General features: G+C 38.3%; 1 protein-coding gene across 1 annotated transcript; it reads left to right on the forward strand.

Moving 5' to 3' along the window:
• The first annotated feature begins 3,180 nt into the window (after positions 1 to 3,180).
• LOC121390774 lies at positions 3,181 to 12,393 on the forward strand. Its single transcript, XM_041522692.1, has 4 exons — positions 3,181 to 3,316; positions 9,436 to 9,536; positions 10,259 to 10,296; positions 11,803 to 12,393. Exons 1-4 carry the CDS (start codon positions 3,279 to 3,281, stop codon positions 12,001 to 12,003), a joined length of 378 nt encoding a protein of 125 aa, XP_041378626.1. The 5' UTR covers positions 3,181 to 3,278; the 3' UTR covers positions 12,004 to 12,393.
• Positions 12,394 to 12,937: the final 544 nt, after the last annotated feature.

Consider the following 12,937-nt stretch of genomic DNA (forward strand, 5'->3'; position numbering starts at 1 on the left):
ATCTAAAATCAGTGTATTTATGCTTGCACTTTGGTTGTATATACCACATACAACATTATTATGAATTCAAATTGTATCTACAGATACAAATTACATGTTGGAAACTTTGCTTCGATTAAAAACATTTCAAAATAGATATTTGTTTTTCACGAAAATTCACCAAAACATGTTTATTATTATAATTATGGTGCGCATAAAATAGCAAACCATACAAACATTAATGTTACTGCAATTCCTATTTGTATATACAGACACGATTCTTGTCTGTTGCCAATTGGTTCGTTGCATGAAGTATCAAAATGTTTTCCATAACAGACCGGGCTCTCACAACGACAAAAGTCATATTATTTTTAGGATTCAAGCACATAAAAATATTGACATAATATATGCTCTATTGTACTTCGCATTTGTAATTTCTATCACAGACCGATAACAAAGAATGCATATGGGTCGTATTTGGCACATACGACCTATGTCAGACATAATTATGTAACGAACTGTATTTAAAAAGGGTGTATCTACCACATACGACCAGTCGTGTTCACATAATGGACAGCAAGCAAATCGGAGAAAAGTCGTGTCAGTTACGTCTACGTTCGTGCAAATTGGTATCTGTGATTTACTAACAAAAAGACGTTTTAGGTCGTATCTGCCACTTACGACCTTTTAGCTCTCGCGCGACGATTATTGGTAGTAAATCTTATGGCAAAGACGAATTTTACTTGTAAAATCTAGTTTTCAAATTTTTACGGGGGATCATACCCCGAACCCACTAAAAACTTTGCATTGCGCCCTCGATCGATCTCAGTCAGTCTGCCTCCCCCCCCCCCCCCAATGTCTACTTGCTTCTGCTGTTACATTGAACAAATTTAACGACGCATTCAACACATTTTATTTACGGTTATATGGCGTCAGACATATGGTTACGGACCACACAGAGTTTGAGAGGAAACCCGCTGTCGCCTCTACATGGGCTACTCTTTCCGATTAGCAGCAAGGGATCTTTTATTTGCGCTTTCCACAGGCAGGATAGCACAAACCATGGCCTTTGTTGAACCAGTTATGGATCACTGGTCGGTGCAAGTGGTTTACACCTACCCATTGAGCCTTGCGGAGCACTCACTCAGGGTTTGGAGTCGGTATCTGGATTAAAAATCCCAAGCCTCGACTGGGATCCGAACCCAGTACCTACCAGCCCGTAGACCGATGGCCTAACCACAATGCCACCGAGGCCGGTCTGTTACATTGGGAACACATAATTGTTTGTCAATAGTGCATATGGCGTACATGGAATTAAAGGATTATAATTTAAACTGGACATTTTATATAAAAATTATGTGGATCCATTTCGGATTTAGTCAAATAGGCCTATGGGACAGTCAAGGCTTTCTATACCCTCACAGAGATACACGTAAGTTGAAACAAGAGCTCAAGTCGAAATATATAAAATTCTGGTCAAATACTATTCAAAACAATGATTCTAAAGTCAGAACATACAGTATATTTAAATCAGAGTTTAAATTAGAAAATTACCTGCTCTGCACACCAAACTTCGAACAACGCAGACAATTTACTGAAATGAGAATTAGTGCACACAATCTTCATAACCGTCCTCGGTGGCGCAGTGGTTAAGCCATCGGACTACAGGCTGGTAGGTACAGGGTTCGCAGCCCGGTACCGGCTCCCACCGAGAGCGAGTTTTAACGACTCAATGGGTCGGTGTAAGACCACTACACCCTCTTCTCTCTCACTAACCACTAACAATTAACAACTAACCCACTGTCTTGGACAGACATCCCAGATAGCTTAGGTGTGCCCAGGGCAGCGTGCTTGAACCTTAATTGGACATGAGCACGAAAATAAGTTGAAATGAAATGAAAAGAAAACAATCTTCATATTGAACAGGTCCCTGGCGATGTCAGAGGTCGGATCCGAGATGGGCGTGTCTAAACCTATTTCTGGATATGGGCAAGTAAAAAGAGTTCCCATACCCATATTGAACTTTGAAGATTCTGTAAACCTGTAACACTAATCGAACAGAGGACTCGTATTGTTTGTAATTCCCAAACTGTGGGAGATGAAAAACACATTTTATGTTAGACTGTCCTATTTATTATGTCGAAAAGCAACAACTCTTTGATAAGTTAACCCTATACCGACTTTTCCACTCTAAATATTAATTTACAATTTATATTTATTATGTCATACAGTAATGGTGACATTGGAATTCTTAACCATGTATTAAATTAACATTTATTGACAGCTGTATTTCTAAATGTAAAGTTCTTGTTCCGGCTATCAGTAGGGAAGAACTTAATTTAATTTAATTATTTCCAAATACTTTGACCTTTCATTTTCATAATATACTTTATTGTTATATGGTCATTTTTTTCCTATAAATAGAATACACATTTTGTGTCTCTGTCTGGCCTGTATATTCGTATTATTATTATTGTTTATATATATAATGTTGTTGTTATTGATGTTATATAATTCTTTTCTGTGTTTTGCTGACACTAAACTGTTTGGTACTGGTATTGAATTGAATTGAAATATTTCACACGGAACTTTCTGCATTGTTACAAAGCAATCTATACTGAAATACATATATATTTTTTTAAAAGGAAGGAAGGAAATGTTTTATTTAATGACGCACTCAGCACATTTTATTTACGGTTATATGGCGTCGAACATATGGTTAAGGACCACACAGATATTGAGAGAAGAAACCCGCTGTCGCCACTTCATGGGCGACTCTTTTCGATCAGCAGCAAGGGATCTTTTATATGCACCATCCCACAGACAGTATACTACCTACCATGTCCTTTGATATACCAGTCGTGGTGCACTGGTTGGAGCGAGAAATAGCCCAATGGGCCCACCGACGGGGATCGATCCCAGACGGACCGCTCATCAAGCAAACGATTTACCACTGGGCTACGTTCTGCCCCGTTTTTCAAAAGGTGTTCATTTCGGTCTTTTTATGACTCAGTAAAATAAACAAACAAATAAAAACAAACAACAAACAAACAAACAAATTATTTGTATTTCTTTATTTATTTCTTTATTTCTTTATTATTTTATTATTTTTTAATATAATTATTATTTTGTTTTTTTGGGGGTGGGGTGGGCGGTGGGTGGGGGTGGAACGAAGTACAACAGTTACTACATGGTCTGCGATCGGAAAAACGACTACGTCATATGACTGTGACGTCATTTTAATGTCCGCGAATACGGACTGGCTTGAAGAGGAATGTTGGAATTTTGTTGACTAAAAGATGTTTCCAACTTTCGTCTTCGAGTCAAAGCCAAATCAGTGAGTATATCAACGAACGTGCATTCACTTTTAACAACAAAATAACACAATGATAAATACCATTACAATGAAATACAGGGGCGGGACATAGCCCAGTAGTAAAACGTCCGTCTGATGCGCGGTCTGTCTGAGATCGATTCCCGTTGTTGAGCTCATGGGGCTATTTCTCGTTCCTGCCAATGCTCCAGCAGTGTCGTAATGTGGGCGGGGCTCTGGGAGTGCTAACGGTCCACTGGTTAGGGGCGCAATACTTGCCTTGCCCCGGGCGCAATACTTGCCTTGCCCCAGGTGCTGGCAACCCACGGTACACCACTGTGCACCGTGACTGGTATATCAAAGGCCGTTGTATGTGTATAGGATGGTGCATATATACTAAAAGGCAAAAGTTATTGTGACACACAAAAGACAAAGATAATTGATGATGAGTGTTTACTGCCGTGTATGAAACGTTATAACACGGAAAGAGAAATGTCCGAAGGTATGGAAACGAGCAATAGGGCCTAGTCCATGAAAAGGGCGCACCTGCCATATGCAAATGAACCACGTCACTAGAGGGGGTCCAGAGCGAAGTTTACACAGTCAGTAGCGAGTGTGTCCACCTTGAGCAATGATACAGGCCTGGTACCGTCGTCTCATTGAGACCACTAAACGCTGGAGAAAGGGATGGTACGGGTGTGAGGGTTGCTGGCTGGAACCTGTTTCGCAGATGCGTGGTTCGGACCCATGTGTCTTGGCGAGGGTTTGTCACGAGTGGGCGGCCGCTACGGGGACGGTCCTTGACCTGATTGTTTTGTTGATATCGTTGCCATAAGTGCCATATGGTGTTTCTGTGGAAATTGAATAGACGTGCGACATCACGCTGCGAGGTCCCAGATTCAAGCATCCCTATGACTCGCCATCTGTCATTTTCACTGAGGCGTAACATTACGAAATTGCATCAAACAGTTCACTAATGGTGTTTTTCTGACTTCTGGACTTCTGAAGGCTGCACAGAGTGGCAATGATTTGAAACTGAAAGTCTGGCCTTTTATGTGGAACACTGGACAGCATTTCTCCCCAATAGTCCATGTTTCTTGCACAAAGCATGCAATCGCTGCAAGAACTGCTTGGTTGTATTTCTTTGAGCTGTTTCGTGCACATTTTCTCAGGTTTACATCCATAAATCCATTCACAAATTTATTACTGCAAACAGTCCATGTCACAATAACTTTGCCTTTGAGTATAACAAATCCCGTGCTATTAATGGAAAAAAATGTCAGGGTTTCCTCCAAGATCATATGTCAAAATTACCAAATGTTTGACATCCAGTAGCCGATGATTAATAAATCAATGTGCTCTAGTGGTGTTGTCAAACAAAAATAAAACTTCAACTTTTTGAATTTCCAAAAGTCCACTGCCTGTTAATTAATTTTGTTGAGTATATTTTAGTCGGAGGTGGCGATCGGGATGGAACCTACACTAATATAAATGAAAGCCCGTATAATAAAGGTTTTGCTTTAAAATGACAAACCCTAGTTTTTATACACAGCCGTTTTGATAATTAAAATTAGAAGGTACTTATATTTTATTGTTTAAGTTATCCATTTTTGTAATACCGCGAAACACATTTTTCATAATTTTAAAAACGTACATTCGTCTGAGAAATAACTGTTATCGAGCCTAACTATCTAGTTTTAGACGTTATATCCCCATTTAAACCTCACAGACTTTAGTTTCACTCTAGTATAACTTTATCCACACGTGTTACCAGGGCCGTAGCTGGGGGTGGGGGTGGGGGTGGGGGGGGGGGGGGGGGGGGGGGGTGGGGGGGTGGTGGGGGGACAAGGGGGGGGGGGGGGAATCCGGAAAGCATTCTAGAAAGTTAAAGAAAATTATCTTCTTAACTGTTTAAGGAGTTTTAGGCTATTAACTACTCAATTGCCCCCCCCCCCCCCCCCCCCCAACAAAAAATCCTAGCTACGGCCCTGGTTACTGGTTTGTAGATTAACCAGACTTGAGTCCATTTTCTCGGGCTGAAACTAAGGGCTGCGCTTTTAAATTAGACACCAGTCTGTAATTAACACCCGCTGTGTATGTAAATAAAGTATTTGTTTGTCTGTTCCAGAAGCCAGTCTGTAAGTAACACCCGCTGTGTCTGTAAATAAAGTATTTGTTTGTCTGTTCCAGAAGCCAGACTGTAATTAACACCCGCTGTGTCTGTAAATAAAGTATTTGTTTGTCTGTTCCAGAAGCCAGTCTGTAATTAACACCCGCTGTGTCTGTAAATAAAGTATTTGTTTGTCTGTTCCAGAAGCCAGTCTGTAATTAACACCCGCTGTGTCTGTAAATAAAGTATTTGTTTGTCTGTTCCAGAAGCCAGACTGTAATTAACACCCGCTGTGTCTGTAAATAAAGTATTTGTTTGTCTGTTCCAGAAGCCAGTCTGTAAGTAACACCCGCTGTGTATGTAAATAAAGTATTTGTTTGTCTGTTCCAGAAGCCAGTCTGTAAGTAACACCGCTGTGTCTGTAAATAAAGTATTTGTTTGTCTGTTCCAGAAGCCAGACTGTAATTAACACCCGCTGTGTCTGTAAATAAAGTATTTGTTTGTCTGTTCCAGAAGCCAGTCTGTAAGTAACACCGCTGTGTCTGTAAATAAAGTATTTGTTTGTCTGTTCCAGAAGCCAGTCTGTAAGTAACACCCGCTGTGTCTGTAAATAAAGTATTTGTTTGTCTGTTCCAGAAGCCAGTCTGTAATTAACACCCGCTGTGTCTGTAAATAAAGTATTTGTTTGTCTGTTCCAGAAGCCAGACTGTAATTAACACCCGCTGTGTCTGTAAATAAAGTATTTGTTTGTCTGTTCCAGAAGCCAGTCTGTAAGTAACACCCGCTGTGTATGTAAATAAAGTATTTGTTTGTCTGTTCCAGAAGCCAGTCTGTAAGTAACACCCGCTGTGTATGTAAATAAAGTATTTGTTTGTCTGTTCCAGAAGCCAGTCTGTAAGTAACACCGCTGTGTCTGTAAATAAAGTATTTGTTTGTCTGTTCCAGAAGCCAGACTGTAATTAACACCCGCTGTGTCTGTAAATAAAGTATTTGTTTGTCTGTTCCAGAAGCCAGTCTGTAAGTAACACCGCTGTGTCTGTAAATAAAGTATTTGTTTGTCTGTTCCAGAAGCCAGTCTGTAAGTAACACCCGCTGTGTCTGTAAATAAAGTATTTGTTTGTCTGTTCCAGAAGCCAGTCTGTAATTAACACCCGCTGTGTCTGTAAATAAAGTATTTGTTTGTCTGTTCCAGAAGCCAGTCTGTAATTAACACCCGCTGTGTCTGTAAATAAAGTATTTGTTTGTCTGTTCCAGAAGCCAGTCTGTAATTAACACCCGCTGTGTCTGTAAATAAAGTATTTGTTTGTCTGTTCCAGAAGCCAGTCTGTAAGTAACACCCGCTGTGTATGTAAATAAAGTATTTGTTTGTCTGTTCCAGAAGCCAGTCTGTAAGTAACACCCGCTGTGTCTGTAAATAAAGTATTTGTTTGTCTGTTCCAGAAGCCAGTCTGTAAGTAACACCGCTGTGTCTGTAAATAAAGTATTTGTTTGTCTGTTCCAGAAGCCAGACTGTAATTAACACCCGCTGTGTCTGTAAATAAAGTATTTGTTTGTCTGTTCCAGAAGCCAGTCTGTAAGTAACACCGCTGTGTCTGTAAATAAAGTATTTGTTTGTCTGTTCCAGAAGCCAGTCTGTAAGTAACACCCGCTGTGTCTGTAAATAAAGTATTTGTTTGTCTGTTCCAGAAGCCAGTCTGTAATTAACACCCGCTGTGTCTGTAAATAAAGTATTTGTTTGTCTGTTCCAGAAGCCAGTCTGTAAGTAACACCCGCTGTGTCTGTAAATAAAGTATTTGTTTGTCTGTTCCAGAAGCCAGTCTGTAAGTAACACCCGCTGTGTATGTAAATAAAGTATTTGTTTGTCTGTTCCAGAAGCCAGTCTGTAAGTAACACCGCTGTGTCTGTAAATAAAGTATTTGTTTGTCTGTTCCAGAAGCCAGTCTGTAATTAACACCCGCTGTGTCTGTAAATAAAGTATTTGTTTGTCTGTTCCAGAAGCCAGTCTGTAATTAACACCCGCTGTGTCTGTAAATAAAGTATTTGTTTGTCTGTTCCAGAAGCCAGTCTGTAATTAACACCGCTGTGTCTGTAAATAAAGTATTTGTTTGTCTGTTCCAGAAGCCAGTCTGTAATTAACACCGCTGTGTCTGTAAATAAAGTATTTGTTTGTCTGTTCCAGAAGCCAGTCTGTAAGTAACACCGCTGTGTCTGTAAATACAGTATTTGTTTGTCTGTTCCAGAAGCCAGTCTGTAATTAACACCCGCTGTGTCTGTAAATAAAGTATTTGTTTGTCTGTTCCAGAAGCCAGTCTGTAATTAACACCGCTGTGTATGTAAATAAAGTATTTGTTTGTCTGTTCCAGAAGCCAGTCTGTAAGTAACACCCGCTGTGTCTGTAAATAAAGTATTTGTTTGTCTGTTCCAGAAGCCAGTCTGTAAGTAACACCCGCTGTGTCTGTAAATAAAGTATTTGTTTGTCTGTTCCAGAAGCCAGTCTGTAAGTAACACCCGCTGTGTATGTAAATAAAGTATTTGTTTGTCTGTTCCAGAAGCCAGTCTGTAAGTAACACCCGCTGTGTATGTAAATAAAGTATTTGTTTGTCTGTTCCAGAAGCCAGTCTGTAATTAACACCGCTGTGTATGTAAATAAAGTATTTGTTTGTCTGTTCCAGAAGCCAGTCTGTAAGTAACACCCGCTGTGTCTGTAAATAAAGTATTTGTTTGTCTGTTCCAGAAGCCAGTCTGTAATTAACACCCGCTGTGTCTGTAAATAAAGTATTTGTTTGTCTGTTCCAGAAGCCAGTCTGTAAGTAACACCGCTGTGTATGTAAATAAAGTATTTGTTTGTCTGTTCCAGAAGCCAGTCTGTAATTAACACCCGCTGTGTCTGTAAATAAAGTATTTGTTTGTCTGTTCCAGAAGCCAGTCTGTAATTAACACCCGCTGTGTCTGTAAATAAAGTATTTGTTTGTCTGTTCCAGAAGCCAGTCTGTAAGTAACACCCGCTGTGTCTGTAAATAAAGTATTTGTTTGTCTGTTCCAGAAGCCAGTCTGTAATTAACACCCGCTGTGTCTGTAAATAAAGTATTTGTTTGTCTGTTCCAGAAGCCAGTCTGTAAGTAACACCCGCTGTGTCTGTAAATAAAGTATTTGTTTGTCTGTTCCAGAAGCCAGTCTGTAAGTAACACCCGCTGTGTCTGTAAATAAAGTATTTGTTTGTCTGTTCCAGAAGCCAGTCTGTAAGTAACACCCGCTGTGTATGTAAATAAAGTATTTGTTTGTCTGTTCCAGAAGCCAGTCTGTAATTAACACCCGCTGTGTCTGTAAATAAAGTATTTGTTTGTCTGTTCCAGAAGCCAGTCTGTAATTAACACCCGCTGTGTCTGTAAATAAAGTATTTGTTTGTCTGTTCCAGAAGCCAGTCTGTAAGTAACACCCGCTGTGTATGTAAATAAAGTATTTGTTTGTCTGTTCCAGAAGCCAGTCTGTAAGTAACACCCGCTGTGTATGTAAATAAAGTATTTGTTTGTCTGTTCCAGAAGCCAGTCTGTAATTAACACCCGCTGTGTATGTAAATAAAGTATTTGTTTGTCTGTTCCAGAAGCCAGTCTGTAATTAACACCGCTGTGTATGTAAATAAAGTATTTGTTTGTCTGTTCCAGAAGCTAGTCTGTAAGTAACACCCGCTGTGTATGTAAATAAAGTATTTGTTTGTCTGTTCCAGAAGCCAGTCTGTAAGTAACACCGCTGTGTCTGTAAATAAAGTATTTGTTTGTCTGTTCCAGAAGCCAGTCTGTAAGTAACACCCGCTGTGTATGTAAATAAAGTATTTGTTTGTCTGTTCCAGAAGCCAGTCTGTAATTAACACCCGCTGTGTCTGTAAATAAAGTATTTGTTTGTCTGTTCCAGAAGCCAGACTGTAATTAACACCCGCTGTGTATGTAAATAAAGTATTTGTTTGTCTGTTCCAGAAGCCAGACTGTAATTAACACCCGCTGTGTCTGTAAATAAAGTATTTGTTTGTCTGTTCCAGAAGCCAGACTGTGACGTCCGTTATCACAGACTACGGGATCGTCTGCTGGAGCAGAATGTGGCCATTTGTCAACAACATGCTAGCATGCATTCGACGACTAGGTAATATATAAATAGTTTTTTTGTTTGTTTAACGATACCACTAGAGTACATTGGTTTATTAATCATCGGCTATTGGATGTCAAACATATGGTAATTCTGACACGCAGTCAGAGGAAACCCGCTACATTTTTCCTAATACAGCAAGGGATGTTTTATATGCACCATCCCACAAACAGGATAGTACGTACCACGGCCTTTGATACACCAGTCGTGGTGCACTGGCTAGAGCGAAAAAATAGTCTAAATGGACCCACCAACGGGGATCGATCTTAGACTGACCGCGCATCAAGAGAGCGCTTTACCACTGGGCTACGTCACTTCCCGCCCCCTGCCTCCAGGTAATATATTACACCCCTAAAACACCTCATGCATACTCCGACACCTCCTCTTCCATCCCTCCATCCCCTCCCCTCCGCTCCCCTCCCCTCCCCTCGCTTTCCAAGTTTACAAATTGTGCTCGTTTAGAAACGCATTAGCATCACACAGGACGTTCCACCCTACTTCCGGTAACCTCAGTCTTTTAAGGTACATTGTACGTAGGAACAACGGGGATGGGGTGGGCGAGAATGTACATTTTAGGGGTATGGTCCCAAATCATTCCTATTCCTCACCCAACCACCTGTAACATGTTCCTGTTGCCAAATAGCACGGCCCCAAGGCAGTGTGGTTAAATTATATTGTAAAATTAAAGAATTATTATTATTTTTAAAATTTATTTTCAGATCTATTTGCACCGAAAGAAAACGACTTAGAAGACTGGGTAAGTAACGGAGAATAACTCTAAAAATTAGACATCTGTAAGACAACTCATTTATTCCCCTTTAAAATCACACAAACCTGTAATCTATTTAATACACGTAGTTGATATTGCGTCGTCCGTATGAATAATCAGAATGTATGATTAGATATCATATCTGGGTAAAATACAGTCATCAATCTTCTTTTGTTGTCCTTTTCTTTTTTTTTTTTTTTTTTTTTTGTTAAAGCTATGTCGATTTAATTTTCTTTACAGTCAAGTGACGATGATGAAGACGAATTGTTGCTGTTATTTTATTCAATATTTCAATCATTTTGTTTTAGTATCTGACATGGATAAATAATAAAGCGAATAACCAAAGAAATAGGTTTTAAAATGCTGCATCTATCATGCTCTTCTTTCATTTGTTCCCAAGCCTCGCCGGTTTTTTTTTTTAACTGTCTTAGGAGGGGGTGGGGGGGGGGGGGGGAGAGATCTATACTGTTATGACGCAGAATTGTGCAATTCCTTATTCGTAAGCTGTCCGTAGTCTTCTGATATAGGGACGCAAATTTACACGCATATATACCCACAAAATTAATTTATTGAATCTGTTAGTATAGAAAGCAATTTTTACGGACTACGTATACGTATACCTATTTCGGTCTACGAATACGCATAAGGATTACGGATAACAGACAACTGTAATTTGCGCCTTAAAGTTGCCATCTCGTCTTTATCCACATCTAATGCAAAATACAAACACAACTACAGTTTTGATAAAGTCGATTGTTTTTTCGTTATCGGTGTATAATTATAACAAGCCAGATAGCTGTTTCAAAGGTAAAATATTTACAGAAATATCGGAAAAGATACTCGTATTTCAAATATTCACATCTTTTCTAGACATAAACCTCTTTTAAGGCATGTTTTCATGTTTTCATTTATTTGTTTATTCGTTTATTTATTTATTTATTTATTTATTTATTCGTTTATTTATTTATTCATTTATTTATTCGTTTATTTATTCGTTTATTTATTTATTTATTTATTTATTTATTTATTTATTCGTTTATTTATTTATTTATTTATTTATTCATTTATTTATTTATTTATTTATTTATTTATTTATTTATTTATTTATTTATTTATTCATTTATTTGTTGTTTGTTTGTTTTATATATACGGTAGGACGGGATCTAGCCCTCGGTAGCTTGAGGTGCTTTGATAGTAGGGTGGAACCCCCACGACTGGTGTATCAAAAGAAGTGGTATGTGCTGACCTGTCTGTCAGAAAATGCATGTAAAAGATCCTTTGCTGTTAATGGAACAAATGTAGCTCGGATTTCCTCTCAAGACTGCGTGTGTCAGAATTACAAAACGTTTGACATCCAATAGCATATGAGTAGTAATTGAATGTTTTTTTAGTGGTGTCGTTAAAAAAAAAAAAAAAAAAAAAAAAAAAAAAAAAAAAAAAAAAAAAAAAAAAAATTAGTAACACAGATTTATTGTATTTTTTTTTTGTCACCAGGTTTTTATCCAGGGCAATGCTTCTCAGAACGGATCTACATCGTGGACAGCCGTCGTTGGGCCAGAACGTGAAACAAACGATAAGCCCCGCCCAGTAGAAAGAGGCGTGTCCGATTCGACAACCACGCCCGATATTAGTGAGCTCGCAATGGTGGATGTTGACCTATCAGAGCCGTCGGAAATGCCTCTTGAATTTGATTGAACTATGAAATGAGTGTTATTGTTCATGAGTTTTTTTTTTTTTTTTTTTTTTTTTTGTAAATATATATACATTTTTTGTTTAAACTAATTATGTTTTCTTTAGAAATTATAACGTGTTATACATCATCAATCAGTTGTTGATGAAATCGTTTTGGTATTTATTATTATTATTTTTTAATTATTATTATTTTTAAATTTAATTTAATTTAATTTTATTTGAAATGTTTGGTGGGTGCTCGCAATGCTGGATGTCAGAAATTCCTCTAAAATTTGCTTAAACTATTAAATGATTGTTATTGATCTGGGGTTATTATTATTATTGTTTTTTCTTTTAAAATATTGTTTTTTGCTTAAACTAATTACGTTTTCTTAATACAATCGTTTTGATATTTGTTTTGTGTTTTGTTATTTGTTTTTATTATTATTAATTAAAAAAAAATCCTTCATATTTCATTTATTTTCTCTTGTATCTAATACAGTACCCTGTAACCTACGTCACAGCAGATGACCCAATAATGCGTGGTTAACTATTAAACATTTCAATAAACTCATTGTTGAAAGAAAGAAAGAAATATTTTATTTAACGACGCACTCGACACATTTTATTTACGGGTATATGGCGTCAAACATATGGTTACGGACCACACAGATATTGAGAGAGGAAACCCGCTGTCGCCACATCATGGGCTACTCTTTTCATCTCGGTGCATCCATTTAGCTTACTGTTTTTTTCTCGTTCCAACCAATGCACCACAACTGGACAAAGGCCGTGGTATGTGCTTTCCTGTCTGTGAGAAAGTGCATATAAAAGATCCTTTGCTGCATTAGGAAAAATGTAGCGGGTTTCTTCTTATGACTACGTGTCAGATTTACCAAATGTTTGACATTCAATAGTCGATTATTAATTAATCAATGTCCTCTAGTGGTGTTGTTAA

This window comes from Gigantopelta aegis, chromosome 15 (assembly GCF_016097555.1).
Source record: "Gigantopelta aegis isolate Gae_Host chromosome 15, Gae_host_genome, whole genome shotgun sequence".
NCBI lineage: Eukaryota > Metazoa > Mollusca > Gastropoda > Neomphalida > Peltospiridae > Gigantopelta > Gigantopelta aegis.

Coding starts and splice junctions, on each gene's coding strand:
- LOC121390774 (XM_041522692.1), top strand. CDS start 3,279: ATGTTTCCAACTTTCGTCTTCGAGTCAAAGCCAAATCA. Junction 3,317..9,435: donor TTCGAGTCAAAGCCAAATCA/GTGAGTATATCA, acceptor TGTCTGTTCCAG/AAGCCAGACTGTGACGTCCG. Junction 10,297..11,802: donor AAAACGACTTAGAAGACTGG/GTAAGTAACGGA, acceptor TTTTGTCACCAG/GTTTTTATCCAGGGCAATGC.